General features: G+C 40.7%; 1 protein-coding gene across 5 annotated transcripts in view; it reads left to right on the plus strand.

Annotated features, from left to right (window-relative positions):
* The window catches only part of CGNL1 (cingulin like 1), a 170,160-nt gene that overhangs the window by 50,590 nt on the left and 92,881 nt on the right, over nucleotides 1-26,689 (plus strand). For 4 of the 5 annotated variants that reach the window (XM_057488844.1, XM_036929732.2, XM_057488842.1 and 1 more), the window contains 6 exons: nucleotides 11,112-12,719; nucleotides 13,449-13,543; nucleotides 15,062-15,167; nucleotides 18,238-18,339; nucleotides 18,874-19,022; nucleotides 20,481-20,616. In XM_057488844.1, the coding sequence (XP_057344827.1) occupies nucleotides 11,127-12,719; nucleotides 13,449-13,543; nucleotides 15,062-15,167; nucleotides 18,238-18,339; nucleotides 18,874-19,022; nucleotides 20,481-20,616 (2,181 nt within the window). In that variant the 5' untranslated portion in view covers nucleotides 11,112-11,126. The remainder of the gene's footprint in view (nucleotides 1-11,111; nucleotides 12,720-13,448; nucleotides 13,544-15,061; nucleotides 15,168-18,237; nucleotides 18,340-18,873; nucleotides 19,023-20,480; nucleotides 20,617-26,689) is intronic. The other variant, XM_036929733.2, reaches the window with a different exon arrangement.

Below are 26,689 nucleotides of genomic sequence, written 5' to 3' on the forward strand. Positions count from 1 at the left end.
TATTTTTAACAAAATAAGGGTAGTATAGGCTCTGAGTGGGTGATTAAATTTGAGCATGCTTTCAAGGAGTGAAATTTTAAAATGTCCACATTCGTATAAGAAAACATACTGACAGACCCTAAAAGACTAGCATATATAGTACTTTTGTTTGTATTATGTCATAAAACTTCGGTTTCTGATTATGTCTGATTCAATTTCTGATTATTGAAAAACATCCTGAGTTGTGAAAACTGCCATACTGGCAACATCTGTATCAAATAAAGATATTTCCATCTAAAGATAATGGAGTTGACAGCCTCTTCTCATCAAGGCCAGGGCCTGGGTTAGGAAGGTATTAGCAGAAGCTCCTAGTTCTGACTTTGGTCCCAGGCCCTAGCAGTCACAGAGGAATGGATTCTGCACTTGGGAAATGAGGCCCAAGAGGGAGACAGATTGTTGCTTTGAAAGATGGTTCTTTCACACCCATTACATTTGAATGTAAGTGCTTGTTTTATTCTGTTTATTTCTCTTCTGTCTTAGTCCCTTCGGGCTGCTCTAACAAAATACCACAGACAGGACAGCTTATAAACAACAGAAATGTATATCTCACATTTTTGGAGGCTGGAAGTCCAAGATCAAGGTGCCAGCATGTGTTGTTCTGGTGAGGACCCTCTTCCTGGTTCACAGCTGGCATCTTCTTGCTGTGTCCAAACACCGTGGAAGGGACTAGGGAACCTCTCTGGGGCCTATTTTATAAGAACACTAATCCCATTCATGACCTAAACATCTCCCACAGACTAATACCATCATCTTTGGTGGTTAGGGTTTTTTAATTTTAGGTTAGGTTTAGGTTGGGTTAGAACATACAAATTTTGAGGGGGACACATCAGACTACGGCAACTTCCAAATAGAATCTGAGGCTCTCAAGCTGATGAGCTCCTTAGGTGGAACAGCGAGACTGGGGAGACTGGGGCAGAAGAAGAAAAGCAGGATGTGAGGATGCGTTCGGGTGGGAGTGCTTTAGGTAAGGAGGGGAGCTGAGGACCTCAGAAATGGTCAGAATATCCAAAAGAGCCATCAGCTCTTTAATTACCCAAGTAACTGGTGAGAACAAGATGCAGCATGTTTTGTGTGACTTTGGGGTCTGGGATAGCCCCCTTCCCCTGCTGCCCTCCTAAGTGTTCCTCAGACTTCGGGTGTCATCAAACTCTTGGGGTAGTAACTGTCTTGAACAACAGACAGTCTGAATTTGCACATGTGGGAAGCTGCTAGGTTTTTGTTTTAGGACGTTTATTTTATTTTTTAATATCTCAAGGGACCACGTGGTGTTCTGTTTGTTTTTTCACAGTCACACTGTATGATCAGTGGGTTTCTGTGGACAAATCAGGGTGCCTGTCCTTTTAGCACAGTCTTTCTGGATCCATGCAAACAACTGAGAGAGAGAGACAGTTAGGAGACTTAGTTGGTTTGTGAATTGATGCCTGAGGGGAGGTGGGAAGGCTGTATGGCATGGACCTTTCCTGGGTGGCTCTGGACTTCATGGTCATTTGGCCAAGTTTCTTCATAGTGCCAGTTCCCTGTGTCTTTTCACTGTTGAGGACAAAGATGGACATATTTCCCTGGTGTGATCTTGTTTTGAGCGGCCAAGAAGAGATACTTTGCAGAAGGTGTAACATATATTCCAGGGGAGAATGTGTAGCTATGGAATTCTCTTTGCAGAAATCTCCTTTGAGGAGGTTCCGGGAATCAGGCTTGGCACAGCTGGCATTGTGGGAATTCTGCAGGGGCCCTTTTACTCACTTAGGAGATGCTTGATAACCCAGGGCCCACCTTCTACTTTTGGAACATGCACATCTTGCAAACATGGTGGCCGGAGGTGGGAGTAAAACCACACTGATGGTGATGATCGGGTTCTGGTGTTTTAAGCAGTGATTTTTCCAGCTGGGGGTGGTAGTGTGCACATAGGGGATTTGTTATGGGAAACCTTGACTTAAAAAAAAGTTCACATTTTAGGAGGGATTCAGAGAGCTATGTGCATTTTATGAGGCTTATTAGTTCACTCGTTCATTCATATGTGCAGGGCCCTTTTCTGAGGGCCAGTAACATGGCAAGCAGGTAGGCCACCTGGAGGAGTGACATTCCCCTGAGATCTGACAGATGAGAGGCCACCTTGCTGGCATGCCATTGCAGAGGGACAAAGAGATGTGTTTTGGTCCACAGCCATCCAATGACTGTGGGAGCCAGAGAAATAAGACATGGTCCTTCAAGAAATAGCTCAGGTCTTAGGGAGAGAAGGGCAGGGTCCTAAATTCATCACTGCCCCTGAGCCAGGTGTGAGACCTTGGGGGAAATTCCTGCCCCATCAGAGTTTATACATCTCTAAACGGGAGAAAGTAGAATCTCTCACACAGGTAGTTTAGGAGTTAATTTATTTCTGGGACATTTTGGCTTCCATGTAGGTAGGTTTAGGTGAGTATCGTAATATATGTCAGGGATGACAAGCAGGTTTTAGTTTGTCTATGCTGATCAATAGACAATGCCTGCAAGGGCGTGGTGTTGAGCAGGATTCTGAAGCTAGATTTGGGTTTAGAGAGAAAATGCCTTGAAACCTTGTGTTGATATGTTTAGAGCTTACGCTCCATATAGGAAACTAAAGCACAAAAAATGTTGTGAATTTGTTACCTGGTTAAGATCTTTTCTGTGTACCTGATAACATAAAGACACTAATTCTTACAGCAGCTATTTATTATATTTCCATCATGGACACAGCACTGTACTTTAGATTCTCAGCCCTCTGGTTTCTTAATTAGTTAATAAATTATTTCAGAATACTGGTGTTAAAGTTTTTTGGTTAACTAGTGGGGTTTTTAGCCTCTGCCTCATTAGTATTTAAAAAATCTTTTATGATCAAGGCTGGCTTTCTTACGGCCATAAATACCACAATGAACTTTTTTTTTCATTTATTTCCTGTTATTTCATTTAGCATACAGTATATGATTTAATTTTCCCAGTTACCTTATGAGTCATCATTAACTGTCTGACCTCAGAGATAGGCAAACACTCAGAGAAGTTAAAGAACTTATCCGGAGCTTGGATTTGACCTGAGTCAAAGGTGGACAGTTCTCCCCTGCATCTGGGTATTTGCTCCACTACTTGTCTTCAGAATCGCAAACTTCTGTGTCTTAGGTCTGTAATGGTGGGGGAACTTTTAGAAATCATTTCAGGGCCATGAGGTGAAAAAGGATGAATAACATATCTTGAACCTTTTTTTGGATAGGAATTCTGTGTTTTTTCAGAGGCCATGTGGAATGTAACTTATCAATCACTGGATTTTAAAATTGAAGTTGGGACTATAAGAACATGGTCAATTTTTTTAAGTGGTCATGCACGTGCTAACCAGGTAAGGAAAGAAAGATCAAAGCCAACAAAAGTGGAAGAGAGACTGATCTGGCGAGAGACCACCGGTGGGGACAGGATGGCGCCGGCTTCTAGAGAAGCAGAGGAACCCAGGAAAGCCAGCTTGGCACCTTCGCACCAGGCTGAGTGTGCTCGGATTAGTTAGTCCTGGTCACCTCTGATCTGCAGGCTTCTAGGTTGAGTCTCAAAGTTTTTCCATCCCTAGGAAAAAAGGAACCTTCCTACTGGCTTCCTTTCTTACTTTGTCGCTCCCTTTTTGCTTGAAGTGGGTGGGCTTGCAGGAAAGCTGCAGCCCTCCATGTTAACATTTTAATGTTTCCCTCTGATAGAAATGTTTTGGTCATTGTGCTTGCTTAAAGAGATTCAAGCCATACTGAACTGTGTAAATTAGCAACCCGGCTGTCATTTTCAAACCTCAAAGCTGATTTTTGAAATTGTTTCCCAGGGAGTTCTGAAGGTTTGACTGTGTGTGAAGACACTTTCTCTTGAATCTTAAAAGTTTGGTCCATTTCCTTTGTTTTCACTATGGAATGGATAAAATAGGAAGAAAGGAAGAAAGGAAGAAAAGAAATAAAAAGGAAAGAGTGAACACACTGCTTAATTTAGGTAAGGCTGCCTCTTTGTGTCATGTATGAAAATACATTGAAAAACCAGTATGCATTTTGCTAATTTTGGTTTTCCACACTCTGAGTTTTTACTATAAACTAGTTTGAGGTTCTGATGTGGATATTCTCACACAAAATTCAGTCTCACACGTATATCCTTTAGGAGTGAACATTTTGTCCTGGCTTTAGAGGGGTTAACTTGTATCATCAGACTGACAGTGGCTTTCCTCTGAATGAGACAGCCACTGAATTCCCCCTCGGGGGAAATTACCTTTTGGTTTGTGGCTCACTTACTTTCTGGAATTAAGCTAAAAACTGCACTGAGGCTCATTAGCTCACCACCCCTGCTTTAGATGTTATTTTAAATAACTTGTATGATAAAACAATTATTCTTTCCAAGTGAACATACACGGTGTCCCTGTCCTGTGCCTGGTGCTTGGCCTGCCTGGCATGACTGGTGAGGACTGTTGTCCTCAGGAGGGAGGGCAAGCCAGAGTGGAGAGGTTTCCAAGCACCTGGCTGCATTTCCACGGGAGCCAGGAGGGCCCCTGGAATGGCTGTTGAATATGCTTCCAGGTCTTGGAGGTGCCACTGGGAATTGGGGTAGAGAGGCCAGGATGTGTGGCTGGCATTGTGACTAATCTCTGCACTCAGCTGATAACACCTGATGGCTCAGGGAGAGGAAATGTTTCTCTCTGGCATATGTTCCTAATTCTTCCAAGTGCTAAGCTCTTTGTTCTTACTCAGAAACACACTCATTGATCTCGCTAACTAAAGCAATTATCATCACTTAACGGTCTTTTCTGAAAGCATTATTTCCACTCCAAAACACCGCTTTTATTTGCCAAGTGCCACAATGTTACAGCCTGGCAGTTGGTTAGCATTTACTGCCAAATTATGTAAGCCTTTGGTTGGGCTTAGTCCCCGACTGAGCAAGTATGTTTGTGGAGTGCATCAGGATCGTGACGTGGCCTGGTGTCTGAAAATGGAGAGCAGCTGTCTTTGAATTCATTCATTAATTCAGTGTTTACACTGTGATTGGGAATGAAATCCACATTTGCTTAAGACACCAGTGCCCAGCTGAGAAATGTCATTCCTTGAAAATATTGGATTGAGGTTTGTTGTCAAGGAAATGTAAATTATGGACATACTGTGAAATTCAAATATGTGGATTAATTTGCTAACAGGGAGCTAAGATTGTAATAAACCAAGGTGGCCTTCTTCAGAGATTGAAATGTAATTAGTGTTGACTGTAAAACCAGCAGATAATGAAAAGGACTATGAAACCCTCAAGAAAAATTTTATTGCCAAGTATTAGAAGAAATGTTTTCATAGAAAAGTCAGAGTCGGCCTAAGAAGAGATTATTGGTGAGTGAAACAACCCCATTTAGTAAATATCATAAACAAAGCATTGCCGTGTTGGCATAAAAGCTTTTCTGTTAAGTCTTTGTTATAAACTTTAATGAATACAAATACTTCTGCGGATCCAGAATAAAACACGCCAGCGCGGCTCAGAAACGAGGCATCAAGACCCAGCCAGTCAGTCATTTCAGTCTCGGCCTTTGCGCTCTGCTTCTCCGTCTAAAGCACGTTTGTGTTCTTGTTCTGGTATTGATGTGTTATACAAATACTATTAGCCTCGTCTCACCAGGTAAGTTTAAAAGTGGATGGTTTATCTTCTTTTCAAAATCCCACTCAAAAATATAAAGGGACAAAAATGTTTAAACCTACAAAGATGACGGCAGTGGAGACTTAGAGGGAAGGAGTGGTAGTTGAATTAGTGGAGAGAGATGCTTCCTTCTAAAGTGCTGACAGTACAGAAATGAGGTGACTTCCCTGCAGAGATGCCGAGAGGCTCCAAGATGGAAGGCATCAGTGACCATAGAAGGCGGGGGTGACCGTAGAAGGCCAAAACTAGAGAATTACGTAAGAGCCTTGAGAACTGGAGCAGTTGGCTTCCGGGGTCTCTTGTGCACCTGGATATCTGGGTATCCATCTGCCCCTGCGCCCCTCCAGACTGGAGGTCGGTTCTCTGGAGAAACTGAACTGAATGTCAGAAGGGGGTGTGGGTGACTGAAAACAGAGAGAGTGAATGAGCTGGGACCTCCATGCTCTTTCCATACCCTGTGCTGTGAAGCCAGCAGTCAGGCCTGTGCAGTGCCAGCAATGGACTGGAGGATTCTTGTCTTGAGAAAGTGAACAGCTCCAGAAAAAAGTGCCCCCAAATGGTGAAATGTATGTGTCCCTCACTGGAAAGACTGGCACCTTTTTCCCCTTACTACCTGGAGCTCACTAGCTAGTAACTCCTCTCCACACGCACAGAGCCTCCACCCCACTTCAGGTACTCACTCTTAAATAGGGTCAGGCAGCCAAGGATCTGAGTCGTATTAGGAAAACCTTCAACACGAAAGGACCAAAACCAACCAGAAAAGAGGAAACTTACAGAAGTGGAGATACTGCAGAAAACAGAAAACACAGTTTTTGAAAAAGATTTATTGTTAATATCCTCAAAGAGAGAAAGTATTTCATGTCTAAAATGAAAAAAGCATTTATAAAAGAAGAACACCTAGAGCACAAAAAAGGGATGACGGAAATTGTGAATTAAATACTTGAACTGAAAAAACAAAGTTGAGGATGTATCTCTCAAAAAGTAGCACAAAAAAGATGGAGTTGAAAAGTAGATGAGAAAACAATAGATGAATGGATAAAGAAGATGTGGGACATATACACAATGGAATACTATTCAGCCATAAGAAAGAAACAAATCCTACCATTTGCAACAACATGGATGGAGCTGGAGGACATTATGCTCAGTGAAATAAGCCAGGCGGAGAAAGACAAGTGCCAAATGATTTCCCTCATTTGTGGAGTATAACAATGAAGCAAAACAAAACTGAAGGAACAAAATAGCAGCTGACTCAGAGACTCCAAGAAGGGACTGGTGGTTACCAAAGGGGAGGGGTGTGGGAGGGTGGGTGGGGAGGGAGGGAGAAGGGGATTGAGGGGTATTGTGTTTAGTACATATGGTGTTGGGGATCACAGGGAGAACAGTGTAGCACAGAGAAGGCACATAGTGGATTTCTGGCAACTTGCTGCACTGATGCACAGTGACTGCATTGGGGTATGGGTGGGGACTTGAAAATATGGGTAAATATAGTAACCACATTGTTTTTTCATGTGAAACCTTCATAAGAGTGTATATCAATAATACCTTAATAAAAATTAAAAAAAAAATAGATAAGAAAACGCAAAAAACTGAAATATAGTCAAAAAGATTCAACATTATTAATATATTAGATGCAAAAACCAAGAACAAAATAAAATGGTTCTCAACATGATCACAGAAATAATGTAAGAACATTTCACATAATTAAAGACATGGATTTCTAAACTGAAGCAATATGTATTAAGTGCCCAGGTTTTATAAAAAGTGTCCAATTTTATGAAACCCTCACTTGAGTATGTCATTGTGAAATTTCAGAACTTGAAGGACAAAATGTCCTAAAATTTTTGAGAAAAGGAAATGGGGTACATACAGAGGAAAGGACATAATAGCATCATAATTCTTAACAGCATCCCTGGAAGTGGGAGATTACAGTGATACTTTTAAAAATCTGTGGGGAAATTATTTCTAACTTGGATTCTAAATCCAGCTAGAATGTTAATAAAAAGTAAGCATAAAGACATTTTTTCAAAATACAGTGATTTAAAAAAATTTATTCCCTTGACCTTTTCTTAAAACGGTATTGGAAGTGTGCTCCATCAGACCAACTGGGTAATCTAAAAAAGAGGAAGACACAACACTTGGGAAACAACACAGCATGAAAGGAAGAGAGCAGACAGACCCTGATACAGGGCAGAGGATGGAAGGCTGCAGAAGGGAGGGCACCGGGCGGAGAGAGCACCAAATTATCTGATACGTTGATCATTTGGAAATCAAGTATACTGCTAAGCATCTAACTGAGGTGATAAACTTGATGAAAGGGCTTCAGGATATGTGAGGAACAGGACGAGTGAAAATAACAGTCGGTTATTAACTCTAAAGAAGTTAAAAGTTTTATAACAAAGGAAAATGACCATAGTCTACAGTTTGGTTCCTTACTCAACAGTATGTAGTCATAGTAATATAAACAACTGGCTCTTGATTTTATTATTGGGGAGTTAGCAGAATGAGAAATTTGTATGCGTGATCTGCCATCTACTTTATGGAAAGCTGATAAGTTAAGAAACTGAAGCTGGGCATATTACCCAGCCACATGGAGGGTGTGGGTGAAATTGTAACATTTCCAGAATAATCTCACCTGGCTTTAGTACATCTGCATATCAGTAGGTGCTCAAGGGTGGAGAGAAGTATGGCTTTAGTGCATTTGCATCATTCCTCAGGGGTGGAGAGAAGTTCCTCTCCATAACTATGGGTAATTACCTGGGCAACAGAGGGCTTACCTGTACCTGAGAGGTGAGGGGGTGGGGCGCAGTTTTGCTTCTGCTGGAGGAAGGAGAGAAGGCCCCGGATTGCAGTTTGTAAGCAATAAATGGATTTTTAACTTTATTTCTTCCTTTGACTGATTTTGGTTTTTAGAGGTATTTTGCCCCAGGATTTCGTCTCCCTTACAGAGGGAAGTACTGGAAGAAACAGCTCTGATCTGCAATCAGCTTCCTGTGGGGAATGGGGTCAGGATAGGGAAAGGGAAGCCAGAGAGTACAGGTTTTCATTATATCTGGTTTTACTTTAGTGAAAAGTTATTTAAAATGTTAGTATAACTCTGATTGGCAGTAGGCATAATGAAATAATTGGAGATAATGATGAATTTGCAGATGAATGTACTTCTCCAAATTGTTTTTATCTGTAAAATTAGAGGTGATGTCAAATATGTTTTACATTTAAAGGAATAATCACCAAGCAAAACTGACAGCATCATGCTAGGAGTAGGAGACAGATGTATCCAGGAAGATCCAAGACAAATCAGAAAGACAAAATAAGGATGTACTATAGCTGAACTAAATAATTGTTAAGGTTGTAGGGATATATTTTGAATGCCATGCCTTAAAAAGAGACTACACCCGATACCCCTTAAACATTGACAAAAGTTATCTATATTTTCACCCACAAAGGAAACCTTAATATATTTAAAAAGGAAGAAATAATAGGCATTTCATTTTCTGACTAGCATACAAGTAGAAATTAACAACATATAGAAATATACTTTAAGCCAAAACAATACAACAAGGATACTGGCTATGAAAAAACTCTCAAAAACAACAACTGGGTCAAGGAAAAAATTGAAACTACCTAGAAAATAATAATAAAAACACGACTGTGGTGGAAACTTGGCTATCGACCCAATGTCCATTCTCTCTTCCCTTTTTACTAAGAGAACATTTATTTTATTGAGAGTGTCAGTGACCAGTTAAAAACCCTATTTTCCAATCCCCCTTGAAGGTAGGAGTGGCCATATAATAAAGTTCTCACCAAAAGATGTAAGGGATTATTGGAAAGAGGGGCTTTTCCAGGACAGCTCCTTAAAAAGAAGGCTGACTCAGCTGGCCTATAAGCCCCTGACATATGTGATGCTGGGTCCATCATCTTACAGTCACAGGTGTTTAATATATGCTAAAGGTAGATGAGTGGAAAGAAAGCGTATTTCTTGAAAATATCCTGGCATCTGTAACAGCCCTGGACTTCCTACCTCTGAGGAAAAAAATCCTAACCCCAGGTTATTATTTTGGGTCTCTTTGTTAGGAACCAACACAGTTCACATACCAGTCATATACCACATAGTCACATACCACAGTTCATGGGATATAATTAAAGAATAAAAATAAACAAATGAAGTATGCCAGTCAAGAAATTGGAAACAGAACAGCAAAGTAAAGGAAAACAGAAGGAAATAATAAAGATCAAACTGGAACTCAATAAATTAGAAAATGTAAAAAAAGTAATGATTGATAAATATAAGACCTAGGTTTTTAGGGGAACTATGATTTAAAAAATACATAGACATATATTCTATGTATGTAATTAAGAGAAAGGTGAAGAAAATACAAACAAAACTAGATAATGATAGAGGAGATGAAGTAATTTATCGTTAGCAAAACTCTGTGAAAATAAATTTGAAAATGTGGATCAAATAGATGATTTTCTTGGGAAATATGCTACTAGATTGATTCCAGAATAGAAAGAAAACTCAAAAGAGGTCCCTAATAGTGAAAGAATGAGACAGTTGTTACCTGTAGCCAGTTGTTACAGCTCTTTCTGGGTCTTTGCTGTTGTTCAGAATGATGGGTGTGAGTGTCTGACGGATCCCTCAGGGTGGGGGTGGGGGGGAGACCTGAGTGTCCGGCCTGGTGGTCTGGCCTCCATTTCTGACTAGGGTGGCCATACACCAGAAAGGCAAAGGCAGTGATTCTTGGCATTAGGACCCATCACAAAATAAAGAGTTCTGAGTTTTCAGTCTTTCATAACATTTTTCAGATCAATATGTTACTTGGACTTTTTTGGTGAGAAAAAACTATTGAAAATTATTTTTTGTGTATTTACTCTGACTGCTGGTCTCACAAACAAAAAATGTTAACATTATATCTTCATAAAGAATGGTAAAGATTTCAAAGCAGAATTGTGCATACAAAAGGTAGAAAGTGTTATTTTGATGGGACATAATAGTATAGGAAAAAAGAAAAATAGCATCAGTATGCTTTAGCTCTGAATTATTTGCACGGAAAATTACATTGTTCTCAAATGCTGGTACCTGGAATATCCTATTGGTTAAAAATAAATAGCATAAAGTGTGAAGAAACCAACTAAGGGAAAAACAAAGCGACCAGAATAGCCCATCAGCAGAAACAGTAATGAAGTGAAGCCAAAGGCGTCAGGTCATTATGCCAGTCATTCACCCAGAGACCAGGGTTCAAGTCCAGTGTTGATAAACACCCTGGTCACGTGGACTCAGGGGCAGCCAGAAAGGCCTATTAGGGTGAGCATTTGGTTCTGAAGTCTCTTTGCTGCTCAAAGTGTTTCGTTTTCTTTGTACTTGGAAGCTTCTCCTCATAACATTTTTAAATAGATGTAATGCTAACTTAATGTCCTCTTTTTACTCCATCTTTCCCTGGTAGCAGGAACAGTGAACCATGGAGCTGTATTTCGGTGAATATCAACACGTGCAGCAGGAATATGGCGTCCATCTGAGACTTGCGAGCGATGAAACCAAAAAACCAAGGAATTCCCAGCACCCTAAGGCAGGCTCCTATGGTGTCAGTATTCGGGTGCAAGGGATTGATGGCCACCCCTACATAGTACTGAATAACACAGAACGATGTCTAGCAGGCACATCTTTTTCTGAAAATGGGCCTTCATTTCCATCTCCAATGATAAATGACCTGCCTCTGCACTCCAACGGGTCTGTGCTAGCAGAGAACAGTGCAGAAGAATTGCAACTCCCAGAGAACCCGTATGTGCAACCCAGCCCACTAAGAAACCTGAAACAACCCTCTCTCGCTGAGGACAAGAATGGAGTTCTAGAAAGCAAAGAGGGGCCAGGGAAGCCATCCCACATGCTGAACTTTCAGAAGCATCCAGAGCTTTTGCAGCCCTATGACCCTGAAAAGAATGAGTTGAACTTACAAAATCACCAACCTCCAGAGAGTAATTGGCTAAAAAGTTTAACAGAAGAAGAGCCCAACAAAATTAAGTCCAATAAAAAGGCTTGGACTTGCCTTCCCAAAGCTACTAGTTCCCATTCTACCGGGCCTTCTTTGGAAGACGTAGGCAGGTCTGGCGTGAGGGCCATTCGTCTGTGCAGCTCCGTGGTCATAGATGATGCCAAGAAGCAGACCTCAGTGTGTGTAAATGTTCAGAGCTGCGGCAAGGAGGGGGTGGGGGAGGAGGTCCTCTCCCCTGGCAGGAGGCCCCTAACTGCCCACAGCCCACACTCCCATCCTGAAACCAAGACAACCAGGCCGGACGTCCTTCCCTTCCGTCGGCAGGATTCAGCGGGGCCCGTGCTGGACGGCTCGCGGTCCCGGAGATCGTCGTCCGCCTCGACGACGCCCACCTCTGCCAACTCTTTGTACAGATTTTTGCTTGATGATCAAGAATGTGCCATCCATGCTGACAATGTCAATCGTCATGAAAACAGAAGGTATATTCCCTTCTTGCCAGGAACGGGGCGAGATATTGATACGGGATCAATTCCTGCTGTGGATCAGTTAATTGAAAAATTTGACCAAAAACCTGGGCTCCAGAGACGAGGAAGGTCTGGGAGGCGTAACAGAATCAATCCAGAGGACAGGAAGAGGTCCCGAAGCGTGGACAGCGCCTTTCCTTTTGGTCTCCAAGGGGACTCGGAGTACCTGACCGAGTTCAGCAGGCACCTGGGCAAGTCGAGCGAGCACCTCCTCCGCCCGTCGCAGGTGTGTGGGCAGCGGCCACAGGCCCAGGAGCCGGGCGCCAAGCAGAGCGTGGGCCGCGCCTGCGCCAAGCTGCAGGGAGCCCACCCCAGGCCGCCCCCGCCGGGCCACGGCGGGAAAGTTCCAGAAAACAAAGGTGGGCGGGAAGGCACGACCCTGCGTTCAAACTCCCTCTCAGCACAGAATAAAAAGGAGGAGGAAATCAAGACGGCCACAGCTACGCTGCTGTTACAGAATCCGGCGCTGGCAACTTCACCTGACTCCGGTGCCAAGAAGATTTCTGTGAAGACGTTTACTTCCACCTCGAATACTCAGGTAATACTAGTGTGAGGCCTTTTTTTTTTAACCCCCCTAAATGATCTAAATCATTAGAACCTATAGAAAGAGATCCTCAATCTTGAAGGAGTAATTGCACAGCTGAATTTTTTTTAAGAGTTTTCCTCTGCATATGACGCACTGCCAGCTGTATGCTTTTCTAACTCGAGTGCATCTAGATTCCATCGTGGCTTGTCTGGAGTGAGTTGTCAAACCCTATAAAGAGGCTCGATTTTTCTCTTGTGTGAAATCTAAAACTATGCAGAATTTGTTTCCACCTAGAGGCTCAATGCTGAGGTTTGTGTGGATATATTAATTTTCCTCGTGAAATTGAGTCACTGTGTTAATTTGGCCTGAGAAATTAGGTTAATCCTAAAGTGATGTAATTTGTTTAAGTGGTACATTCAGTGTAATGGTAGTAACACTAAAAACTAATGATAAAAATGATAATAAGTTTGGTACATGTCAGGCAGTATTTGTTATATGTTAGAGGATTGCACCAACCCTATGAAGGTAGGCGCTGTTAAATTCGATTGACAGGCAAGCAAATTGAGGTAAGGAAAAGTTACGAGACTTGCCCAGGGTCTCTGGTGGAGACAGTTGCAATGAGAATCCTTACCTGTAGAATCGTTTTTGGAAAGTAGGCATGTGTTTGTTTGGCAGCTTTTGCTTTAGGGTTTTGCCTTCTTCCTAACATCCTGTGATCTAATAACAGACGTTATGTTCCAGGCCACACCGGATCTGTTAAAAGGCCCGCAGGAGCTCACTCAACAAACCAATGAGGAGACCGCCAAGCAGATACTTTACAATTACCTCAAAGAAGGGTCAGTGGTTTTCCTTAAAGGACCAAAGTATTGTCATTTCTGGTGGGGAGGCTTTATTTCCTTTTCTGAGATCCTGTGTTTTGCCCTCCCTTCCTGCCCTGTGTGAGTCATTTGAGGGTTAAGACTCAACTGCTGGAGTTTTCCTAACAGCATTTAAGTCCTGGGTGGTTGGGAAAGGAGAGCAGGGGAGAGGGAGGTAGAACACATTTTTTAAATGGTTCTTTATTATTGCAAAATAGATCGAAAGATAGAAATATCTGCCATTCAGTTTTGAATTAATGCCATCCCCTTGAGTTCTTGAACACGCACAAGAGCAATCAGTGGTCCCTTATTAGATATTACAAATAAAAACACCTCCTCTCTCCAGAGTTGACATTGGCCAGAAGCTCCTGCTTCCTTTTTTTTTTTTAAAGCATGTCTGAGTCATGAAAGCAGTGCCTTCCACATACTTATCTTGAAGGCTGAGTTTGAGTAATCTTGTTCTCAGTTCTTAGATAGTAACTGCACTGGAATTCTAGGTCAGGAATTTGAAATTTCTGTTTCAGTTGTCTCATCAATATAATTAAAAAGAAAAAAGGCTTTACAGCCTGATATGACTGAAAGTCACTTGGCAAATACTCATTGGTATCGAAACACTTCATGTTTTTGTATTGTCTCTCACAATTATTTGTGAGTCATATAGAGCTGACAGAGTAGTCAGGTTCAATCAGATAGGGGTTCTTTGAGGGGAGGAGGAGGAAAGAGGTTCTCTTCTAACCAAAGAAATTCTTCTAAAAATTAGTTATTAGTGTCTCTGTGAAGGGATTTACATGTTAAGATTAAGATAGAAGTACTTTTGATTTAAAAAATTTTTTCTCTAAATTCTTTATTTTGCTTATGATTTATTGAGAGACTGGTGAGATACTCTTACGGAGGAGGTGCCTATTTAAGGAAACTTACTAAAAATTTTTTCCTAATTGCCAGGTATGTGTGATAGAAGGTGTGGAAGAAGTTAATAAAAATTTATTTGATCATTACCTTTGGAAGTCTAGGCAGAGGGCTGCTGCGTTGCCAGTCTTGGCCTGGGGGATTTATTTTTTAAACACAAGCTATACAAGTTAAGGTCAATGCAGATCATTCTTAGTGTAAGATTTAAAGTAAAATGTGTGTTTGTGTGAGACACACACACAGGAGAAATTCCTTGATGGAATGGATATAAGTAATTTGAATCAAACAAAAGATGAGTACATTTTCTCTGGATGTTTTTTTCCAAGCTTATTTAGAATATGATTATGTCTCTTTCATATGTTAGGAAATGGGGACCCCTGTTCCAAATTGAGAGGTCACATGTAAAAATTTATTTGAAGAAAAATAACACCATCCATCCTGTTCTTCTTGCACTGGTTTTGTTGGTAGCCTTAGTTAATTCATGCTTCTTGGCAGTTTATCATCTTAAAGGGCTTGTCTGTGTGTCTTGGCACTTAAAATATTCTGAGACCAAGTGTTGTACCCTCGTTGTTTCTGCTGCCTCTTTTCCAGAAGCACCGATAACGATGATGCTACCAAAAGGAAAGTCAACCTGGTCTTTGAGAAAATCCAGACTTTAAAGTCTCGAGCAGCAGGGAGCACGCCACGAAATAATCAAGTAAATTGAAGTTTTGTATTTTGCAGAGGGCTTTTTTTAAGCTGGACTGTGGCAGACAAATTGCTGTTTCTTCAGTCTGTACCTTTGACCGTAGCAGTAGGTGGGAAGTTCCCTGAGTAGTGAGCGAAACTAAGATGGAAGATCATGTTTCGAATATTATTAACTTGCATTCTGCCTTTTTTCAGAAATATTTTAAGGTATTTTATTAAAAAATACAAAATAGAGCAGGATGAAGCAAATAGGTGGTGAAATATTAGAGAGGACAAGTAAGAATAGGAAGAGTGAAATGAAGTAATGGATGGAGAGCCCTCGCATTATTGTAGGCAAATTTGGAAGGTAAGTGCGAACTGGCTTGGGCCCCAGCTCTGGGACTTCAGAGAGTAAGAAATAAGAGAGGAAGAACGAGAGGATGAAGAATAGAGACTGGTGAAGCCACCAGCACTGGTGGAAGGGAAAAGAAGGAGCAGAGTGGTGCCAAGTTCTTTTTAAGAAACTGCCTGTTGAATTTATTGTACTGAATTCAAGGTGGGACTTGGAGACTTTTTTGTTAAAGAAGGAGTCATCTCATATTTGATGAACATCTGCTATGTGCTAGACATGTCGTGTGCCCTGAAAGGAAGCAGCAGTTAGGAGGGGAGACTGAAAATTTGTTCCTCAGTCCTACACCACGTTGGATTAGAACTCGTTTCTGGCTTGTGGGCTTCCTGTTCCCCTCCCGGGGGAATTCTCCACAGGAAGGAGAGAGAAGACACCCAGAGGCAGGTAACAGGAAGTTTGTAGTGGCTCATTTTTAACTTTGGAAACATGTAGAGAGGATATTTTTAGGCATCAACTATCCTCTTTTCTCTACTGCTCAGTATTCCCCTAGCACTCAGTTAACCCATGGCTGCTGCTCTGGCATCAAATAGAACAATTTATGTATATATCAGTGTTTATGTTTACATTAATATACACACATTATTTATATATACATGTATATATAGTACATATTATTTATATATACATGTATATAGAGTACATTTATGTTTATAAACATGTATAATATGTTTATATTAATATACACACATGCACATGTGCATATATATTAATCACCCCCATTAGGGGATTTTTATATTACATACCTTGCTTATAGACAGGCTTCAGAGACTCTGCATAGTTCTTAAGATTAGTTTAGGGTCTTTTGTTAAAACTCTTAAATCCAAATTATCACTGTGACTCTTGCTTTTTGCTTACCTATGTATTCTTAAGGCAGACACATTGTCTTTGTGGATCACAGACCAAGGGTAGCTAGTCCAAACTGGGGAAGTCAGGTTAGCCCTCCTAGACGTCAGTGACATTAATAGTGTCTTGAGTATAGAATTCTCTAGAAGAAGGGCTGGCAGGGTGTTCTGGGTAAGAGGGAATGGCATGAACAAATACAAAGAGGTGTGTATTTGCTATGTTTAGGGGACTGGAGGTCATTTAGTGTAGCTGGAGCAGACAGCCAGGATGCGGGGAGGGAGCACCAGTTGGGAAGGACTTTGGAAATCACATACGTAGGCTGAAGGTGATAGGGCTGCCATCAGTGGACTTTAAACAGGAGTGAATAGTGTTGTATTCTTAAAAATGCATTCCTTTTGCAGCTTTTGGAGAGAGGCAAGGTTAGAGGAAGGGAGGCCAGTTAAGAAGCTGCTGCTGAACCAAGGGAGGGATGATTAGAAGATGAACTGCCGCTCTTAGCCTTCCGGCTCCCATCACAGCGCCATAGCTGCTTAATTGCCCACAGTCTTCTTCTGCTCCCTTCTCTCCCTCTTATTTTCTAAATCTGATTGTTTGCTGGCAAGAGCTTTGGAATTTTATTGTTTTGATGTCAGTTAAGTGATTTCCTGTGGGAGAATGTAAGAACCCTCTCCCTTATGGATTCAGACTATATTGGAAAACAGCAAAGCAGGTAGGGTTTTCGTTTGGGAAAGAACAATGTACGATTTCCCTGGCTGGGTTGGATTTACATTTCCAAAATGGATTGTTCCCATTTTGCCTAAGAAGATAGGAAGCCCTGTGTTTTAGCCGACTATTGAGTTCTGGTTAACTTCAAGGGAGTAGGTGAGGAAGTACCTCGTTCCAAGTTCACACACAGCTCACACCTGGACTCAGGCCAGTGAGAACCAAGCCTGCCTTTTCTAGCTCTGATTCCTGCTTTTATCTCTTTCCTCCCCCTATTTGTAGTTTCCGAATCATTTTGCTGTAGGATTTTAGCCAGATTTTGAGAATACTCAATCAGAGATGATTATTTTCTAATAGACTGTCTTTAATCAGATCCTTCTTCATTTTATTTCTTCTTATGGAAATGTAACCTCTGAAGAAGAAAGCTGATTAAGCTAATATACACTTAATTTCCTACTGCATAGAGGCATATAAAGAGAGTGAACATAATGTGGGGGGGCACGGTGAAGGCAGTATAGCACAGAGAAGACAAGTAGTGACTCTATAGCATCTTATTACACTGATGGACAGTGACTGTAATGGGGTATGTGGGGGGGACTTGATAATAGGGGAAGTCAAGTAACCATAATGTTGCTCATGTAACTGTACATTAATGATACCAAAAAAAACACACTGCCAATAAAAGGAAAAATTGCTAAATTGAAAAAAAAGAGAGTGAAGGATAAGAATCTTATTAAGAAGCAATAATTTCCAGTGTAATGAAAGTCTCATGATAGATGCATGTACACAGGGCCTTGGGAGCACAGAGACGTGGGCTTTGGGTGTAACTTCCTCCCACAGAGGAATCTTCAACAAATACTTTCATCTTTTTTGTGTTGTTTTATTGTGGTATAACTTATAAATGGTAAATTGCACAAATCTGAACTATAGTTAATTGGATTTTTAACACAGGTATGCATAAATGTAAACACCCCCCAGATCAAGATATGTCACTCCAGAAGGTTTCATTCTGCCCCTTCCTCTGTAGGGGTTTACGTTTGAATTGGGTCTTAAGATTGTATGTCACTACTCTGATTATATTTTGGGAGGAAGGGAATTGAAAGAGTCTTGAACATTTAAATTAGGGTATCTTTGCAATTAATTGTAGGCTTGTAATTCTTCATCTGAAGTCAAAGGTCTTTTGGAACAGAAAAACAAGTTGACCACAGAAGTGGCTGAACTTCAGAGACAGCTTCAGCTAGAAGTCAAGGTATCCGGTTTTTCCTTTATGTTATTTTTTTCATCTCTGTCTTGATTGATAAAGAATATTTTAAACACGTTGGGATCCCTAAGTGAAGTGAAAGCCATTTTTTTCTTTCCCCTCAAAGAAACATTACTCTCGTCACTGAATGAATTCCCACATATTGGCAGCCAAAGAACTTCTTTTTTTTTTTGAAGTAACCAAAGCACATAGACACTATTTGCTTTGACAGCATAAAAGAAATGCTGTTGGATCCAGGCAGGCCAGTAGGAAACTAAATGCATATCAACCATCTGAACTAAGCAATAGAAATAGCAGAATGAAGTTTAGCTATATTCGTGTTTCTCTTTTAGATGTATTACAACTCATTTAATATTTAATATTCTTTCTAGTTACAAACTCCTATGCCTTATGTAGTTTGATGGAATTACTTAATCATATAAATTTGAGGACACCGAGTCCATCAGAATTGGGAAGTAGGCTTTGGTGGCATTACATTAATGTACAGTGGCTGTACTTTAATATCACGTGTGTTCGTATTAGAATCAACAGAACATCAGAGAAGAGAGAGAGAGAATGAAAGTGAACTTTGCAGATCTTCAAAGCCAACATGACAACAAGGTGGAGGAGAACTCCAAGCTGCAGAAGAGACTGGAGGAAAGCGAAGGGGAGCTCCGGAGAAACCTGGAGGAGTGAGTTCTGGGGCCTGTAGCCTTCCTGAGGTCTTGTAGCTGATGGAACCAGCACCCTTTTGTCCTTTTAATGCTCTCCAGCCTTCCTGATATTTACAGGGGCTGCTGACCCTTCCTTTTCTCCCTCTTCTCCTTGTAAAATTGCAAAACTGGAAATGCCCTGACTGGTAAGCAGAAAGGTTAATAATTAAAAGAACAACGATTAACTTAAGAATACATTAAAATTTAAAAATAAAATTAATAATTTTGTGTACATCTTTTAATATTTTATATAAATAAAATGGTTTATAAAGTTTCAGCCCTTAGAGTGAATCTCACAGTACGTAAATGAGAAGCAGGGAATGCTGTGTGGTGATTTCTAAAGACCGAGGTTTCAAGGAGCCTGGGCTCAACCTCCGAAAAGCACATGCCATGTGACCCCCATAAGCTTCCAGTTTGTGGATTTCATCCTGGATGGTGCTGGTCTCTGTGACCAGTGCTTTTATTGAGGTTGCAGAGAAGGGAAGTCAAGCCCAAGATGGCCCTGTCATTGTTTTTCATTCAAATCTGTGACAAAAGGATCTGAAGCTACGGTCTGAAAATGCTGTGAAGCCCTGTGCACATGACAGAAGCCTTAAGCGAAGGTTTAAGCGGGAGTGAAATCTCAAGGGAAATTCAAGAAAAACAGAACTTTTGATAATAAAAATACTTGATTGCCCTTGCAATTTTGGTAATGTAGTTTTTGCTTTTCACAAATTCTTAGAGATTGATTTCAGAAAAGAAATTGGTGAGAAAAAAATCAGAAAATTTGGAGTGTAGTAAAGACTACAAAATGAAAAAGAATAGTTCTGAGTTTAGAGCAGCAGTTGGCAAACTTCTGTAAGATAGTAAATATTTTATGGTTTATGGGAGTAAATACTGCATAGTTTATGGGCCATATGATCTTTGTTAGAATCACTCAATTCTGCCATCACATTGTGCAAATGACCGTAAGCAATACATAAATGAATGAGCATGGCTGTTATCTAATAAAACTTTATTTACAAAAACAGGCAGTGGGCCAGTTAGCCCACAAGCCATAATTTGCTGACTCTCCTGGTCTAGAGCACTGGAAAGGTGAGGGGTAGGGAGTGAGGCAGCTTCAGTGAAAACATTCATCAGAAAAGTTGTGCTCTTTTTGTCAATTCCTTGTCTTCTACATCCACATTCTAGTACTCTAGGTCTCCTTTTGTGGGGAAAAATGTCCCGTTACATTGGTTTGCATTCTTAATGTCGTCTTCTTGGGAAAATAGCTTGTAGAAATGGGTTTTTCCCAATGCCTTTTCTGGTCTGTGATTTTTTTGTTCAGCACGAAACGGAATAGGAGGCTCCTTGGGGCTTTAGATGACTCTGCTTAATCATCTGAAGGTCTGAAATCAGACTGGATGGAAAGAAGCAGAGCCTAGGAGAGTCTCTCTGATGGGCTTGCTTCTCTGCCAGGCTGTTCCAGGTGAAGATGGAACGGGAACAGCACCAGACTGAGATCAGGGATCTCCAGGACCAGCTCTCAGAAATGCATGATGAGTTGGATAGTGCTAAACGATCCGAGGACAGTGAGAAAGGGGCTCTGATTGAGGTAAGGGGGCAGTGGGGTCAGGTGACAAGAGGTCCCATCTGCTTGAAGAGGATGGGAAGTGGGGGGTGGAACTGGGTGCTGAGAGCCATATTCTGTTGTGTGCATTTGCTACTGTGCCTATAGCTAGATTCTGTAAGAGCATCATATGTAATAGTTTTTAAACATTGTCTTAGGAAGATTTTCAACCATACAGAAAAGTAGAAAGAATAATTCATTAATTCCCCTAGAGTTAGTACCCAAATCCAACAGCAGTCAACATTTTTCTGTACTTACTCCATTTATTCATCTGTCAATCCATGCAACCTATTATTTTTTTCATCCATCCATATATTTGTCTTTGCTGAACCATTTCAAAGTTACAGATAACACCACACCTCATACCTAAATTCTTCAGCACAAATCTTCAAAAAATTAGAGAATATAATAACCTTAATACTATTATCATGCCTAAAAAGTTTAATAATTCATGTAATATAACAGTAATTATAACACGTGGTCCTTATTCCAAATTTGCCAGTTGTCCCCCAAGTATATTTTATAGCCCCCTGCCCCAAGCCGGGATGCAATCAAGAATCCTACATTGCTTTCACTGTTCTCTGAGTTCATTTATCTTAGTATAGCCCCACTGCCTGCCATCCTCTATTCCCTGCTCTTTTTCTTCCATCCCATCGGTCTTTAAAGAGACCAAACCAATGTCCCACATTCTGGATTTGTCTGATTGTTTCCCTGTGGTGTCCATTAACTTCTTCCACTATCCCCTGTATTTCTAGTCAATTTGAATTGAGATCTAAACACTATTCATGTTAAACTTTGGGCAAAAACACTTTGTAAGTAATGCTGCTGATGAAAAAACATTTAAAGACATTAGTGGCTAGGGCATGATTGGCTTAGCATTTTATCCACAGCAGCTGTCCCAGTGCCTGGGGCATAGAGCACTTGGTAAATATTTGGTGGATGGTTGGGTGGATATGTATGAGTGAGTGAATGGATGAATGGATGGATGGATGAATGAATGAATGAATGAACTTACTGTGTGCTCAGGCTGCCCATCTGGCCTCTGCCCATACCAGTGTATCCTCTACTGAGTATTTAGTAGCTCTTACCAATCTATAAGTCAGTGGAGAAGGGTGATTCTTTCCTTTACTTAGCCTTTGTTAATTATTATGGGGTCTTCCAAAGACAGTTACTATCTTTTCCCTGAACAAAATTATCATCCTGTTGAAGTGGTATACACATATGAAATGATTAGAGAGCAAGAATAGATTTTGAATATCTACACTTTTTGTTGGGAATGAGTATACTTGGGGTCAGGAGAAGACAGAACTTTATCTCTGTGTCCATTTAGATGTTTTAATACTGGCTGTAACATTATCATTACCTATATTTTTGGTGTAGTTTTGAAATTTATATCCTTGTAAGCTTTAGTTTGTGAAACAATCGACGAATGATGCACAATTTAGAAAAAAGCAGAAAAAACAAGGTACCTTGTTAGTATTTAACTTTCATTTTCTACTGCTTTTCCCCTAAGGGCTTAGGGCTCATTTTTGTGCTTCTTGGGGTTAAAATCTTCTGGCTCATAAATCCTTGTAGCTCCCTGTAAGTCTCAGTTGTCAGCCCTTCCTTGTTTAGGTTTTAAGTAATTCTCTAGGAGGCATTTTAGTTCCTGCTTCTTAGAACTTAGCCTCTCTCATCCCCATGACCTGTCAGGGGCAGAAAGCAGGGTGCTGGTGGCCACACAGCATAGCCATTCTCATGGATTTGGTTTTCACATGGGCAGAGGGGAATCATTTCTCTTCTCCCCACATGATCTTAGCTACATGTCTCCATTTAGACCTTTTCTCTGAGCAGGCCTTGGACCTGTTTCTTACTGCCTGGTAGTTCTCTTTTTGTCCAACAATTCTTTAAGAACCACTGGATTCATGGTGTTTGTTATACATGCTTCTTGTGGCTCTGCCTTCTTCTGGACTGAGTTATAAGGACCAGGTACATTGGAATGGGACTTTGCAAATATGTGTATTTATCACTGAAATATTATTGAAACAACATAAAAGGAAATTTTAAAATGGGGTAGAGGGCTGGTAGGATGACCGTTTTTCACTGCCATGCTGTTGAGCTATAATAGCAGCCAGAAATTTTCTAGCAAGACTGTCCTGAAAGCTGAAGAATAACAGAAAGAAAATATACTCAGAAGGTACCGTGAGTTAAAATTCTGGCTTGCCAGGCCTAGCTTGTTTCATACAGCTCCCAGCCCTTTTCATTATCTACTGGGGAGTCCTGGGCTAAGACTCCCTGATTCCCCACCACCAAATTTTAGGCCCAACTACATTCACGGGTCCTGGGCAGAGGACAAATGGAGACTCATATAATCTGGGTCTAAATATTTTGAAGTTATTAAATCAAGCTAGTAAACTATTAAAGTATGTTCCATCCTCTTAAAAAACAAACAAAACAGGGTGTGTGTGTATAGACACATATTTTCCTAACACCTTAACAACTATTTTTATTTCTGTATATTCTGTTTGCCTCCCTATTCATGGATAGGTTTTATCTAACCATCTATAATTTAGGGACAGTTGTAGGGCCCTACAGCTTTGATACCTGCTTTTAAAAGTTAGTTTGTCAGAAATGGTTTTCCTTATTATAAACTATAGTCTTTGTATTTCATATTTTAAGGAGGTAAACCACATGTATTTATTCATCCTACTATATTCGTTGTTTCTCTTTTTTTTCAATTATGAAAAATATGAATGTGTTTTACATGTATCCTCTTACTTCTTTAGAAAAATGTCCTAGGATAAGGATAAGTTCCCAGAAATGGTGTCGCTGAACATGTTTATGGCTTTCCATAAAATTGTAGCTTCACACACAAACTTAAATAGAAGGTAAGAATTCACTGTATTCTGTGATTCCTTGTGTGGACACTTCATTCATTGTAAAAGGGAAAGATGTTAGCTTAGCCATTGGGAAATCTCTTGAGTTGCTGAGTTATCGTGACAACTGAGCCCATAAGTGTCAGTTGCTCTTTCACCTTCTATCCTTTTAGTTTCTTTATTTTAGCACCTTTGACCTTGCTCTGTTTTTGCATCTGTGTCTTTCTCATACTAGCCAGCTAATTCAAGAAGATGTCATTTTTGCTTCTTCCCCCATTGCATGCTTAGCCTAGTGCCAAGCAATAGAGCAAATGAAGAAATAAATTTCAGTATTTAAATTATTTTAAAATGTCACCATTTTAAGAAAAGGGAATAATTCTTTGTAAGCTTCTTTATCTCTTTAAGCACAAGATTCTGTGTAAACATTAATGCACGTTGTTTAATTCATTTATTGATTATTGACAGTGGTAAGTAGGATAGGAACCCGAGGCTCAGTTTTGGTGATGTGTTTTCAGACAGAAGCTGGTAATGAGAGACATAGGAAAGGGAAACAGCATTCCTGATGTTGCTGATTTTCTGGTTGCATTTGTCCTGTAATGGCAACTGTGTCTGTACTGCTGTCTTGCTGCAAGATGCGTTAGGGCACAGTTAGCTTCTCTTTGCCAAAGTGGGTTTCTCTCCCCCTCTGGAAAATCATCCTTACTGTTTTTATCAGGTTTCTTTGACTTGTCAGCAACATTTAAAATACGATCTGTGGTTTCTGCATCACTAATAAAAAAGACCCGATCTCCTTGTCACATTCAATTTATTCTTCATATTTTAATAAAAAATGGCCTGGGGGAATCTGTTAACAGATAACAGTTATGGCCAAGTTTTCCATGGCATTTGGCTTAGAACAGACCTTTAAATGCAGTCATTGAACATTAAACATGTTTGCTTCTGAATGTTTGAAAAAGGTTGAAGGCCCTTTATGTTGAAGCATGCACAATGACTAAGATTTTTCATGAACTCTTTCTTTTTTTAGTACTTTACATTTTGTTAAATAACAATGGGCCCCTATATGGAATCAGCAAAGTTGCATTAACAGAGAATAAAATAGTTTTAAAAAACAAGGAAGACAGAAAAGAAGGAAGGGATAGTAGAAAATACCCTCATTTTCTTAGGATAAGCTATATAATTGACCAACAATGAGTTAAACAGTTGATGGTTCTGAATATTTTTTTTTTTACCTCGTTACAAAGATGATTATAGAACAAGTGTTTGGCCACTTCTTTGTTCATAAATGCTTTTCCCTCTATCCTGGTAATGGGTAAATATGAGATATTGTTTGTTCTAAGTGCCGTGACAGTGGAGTTTTCTAGTTACTAGCTGTTGCCTTTGATGGGAGCCTGCAGTGCTGACAGGTGGGCCTCACTCCAACGGAGTCTAGTGGTGTTTTAGCCACGGCATTTGACAAGATTCAAGTACTTAGGTATCAGTAAAATATTCTAGTTATGAGATTGTATTGATCTGGGCACAGTTTGTGCTCAGAAATGAGGTTTTTAATACAAACTTCTTTTGTAGTTTTATTACTGAATATTATACAAATTTTAATGGAAAAGCAACTAAAAATCATGTTTCTCCCCAGCTACATTGCTTTCTAGGAAAAATTTATATAAAAATGAGCTACAGTTTTGACATAAAACCCTGTACTTACCCTTTCAGTGAGCGTGGGCCAGAGATAGGGAGCTTGTGGAACTTCTGGCAAACATTTACACAGAAGAGGGTCTAGATTAGTACTTTCCTCCTTGTGACACGGCATACCTGTGAGTAGATGCTGTGTGAAATGAAGCTTTCTGCAGGTAAATAAGCTGCTGCTCAAGGCATCCTGGTGTGCATCTCAGCGCACCCTTGGCAGGGTGGCCACTTGCTGCTGCTGACAGCTGGGTCCCAGAGCACGCTTCCTTTTTCTTTCAACTTCCCTTCTGTTTTATCTTTTCAGATTTTGGGCATGTTTCTTTGCTTTTGTTTAAAGATATGGGCCTCCTTACAGGCACTTCCAGCTAAACATGGTGCTCTGTTCTGTTTGCATCTAAGAGACAGAGCACAGTGTGATTGCTCCTCAGAACCTCCTGAGTGTGTAGTTTCACTGTCAGGCCTGCAAAGGCTGACTAATGTAGCAAAGGGGCATTTTTATCCAATCTGGGTTCCTTCTTGGCTCTCCCACTTACAAACTTGTGCGACCCTAGACATGTTGGCATCATAGAGCTCTAGGGTTGTTGTAGTTTTTGTTTTTTGGAAATACTTAACACAATTCTTACTATGTAGTAAGCGCCAACTACAGCTTTTGGTGAACTCTTATAGCCTCTCCCATTCATACTCACTAAGATTTTTATCTCCCTGCTACTTTCATATATGCAACTATCTTGATGCATATAAGTTTTGAAAGCACTGATTCTGATTGGCCAAAGTTTTCCCTTATTTTCTTTGATTGGAGTCTACAGAGAAGCATGTTCATCTCTTAAGGACGTTTACTTATGTTTTGAAGTTTATATATCTTCGCTCTCTTCGTTGGCTGGGTGTAATTGGCAATAAAGCCATTGAGGATGAAGTGAAGTGTTTGAAATCTCCAGTGCTTTTTGGTCTCTATCCTGGAAAACTTCAAGTGCTTCTAAGTGCTATGGTGAGGTGTAATCTGATTGGATTTGTGCAGCACAGTCCACTTAGGCAGTAGCCCAGCCGCAGATAACAGCTATCAGTGTAGAATGGGCCATAAAAAGCTAGGTTCTTGACATGCATTGGCGGCAGTATATGCAAGAAGCAACACGAAACACAGATAGGTCCTGGAAGAGATAAGTGTGGGAGGAGGAACTGCCTTATCGTCAGAACACTTGGGAAATGTATGAGAGCAAGGGCAGGAGACAGGGTTAGAGTCACACGGACTGTTGAGGAGAGTCTGGCAGGGGCTCCGGAGGACATGAGGGGGCAGCCAATAGCAACAGTGGCGGGGAGGCTCTGATACTCCTTCAGGAGGGGCTGGTGGCGGCAGGACGTCCCTGTAGGGAAATATCAGGGCGGAGTGTATTTTCATAAGATTGGATTATGAGCTCTGTGCTCAGTGCTTTGGAAAAGCTACCTGGCTTCATCTCTTGCCCTTTAAGCTGAGCTCATCAGTGCCTGCTAGCTGGATTCTTGAAGGGCTCAGTCTTGCTCCCGGCAAGGCA

The sequence above is a fragment of the Manis pentadactyla genome, chromosome 11, assembly GCF_030020395.1.
Source record: "Manis pentadactyla isolate mManPen7 chromosome 11, mManPen7.hap1, whole genome shotgun sequence".
Classification (NCBI taxonomy): domain Eukaryota; kingdom Metazoa; phylum Chordata; class Mammalia; order Pholidota; family Manidae; genus Manis; species Manis pentadactyla.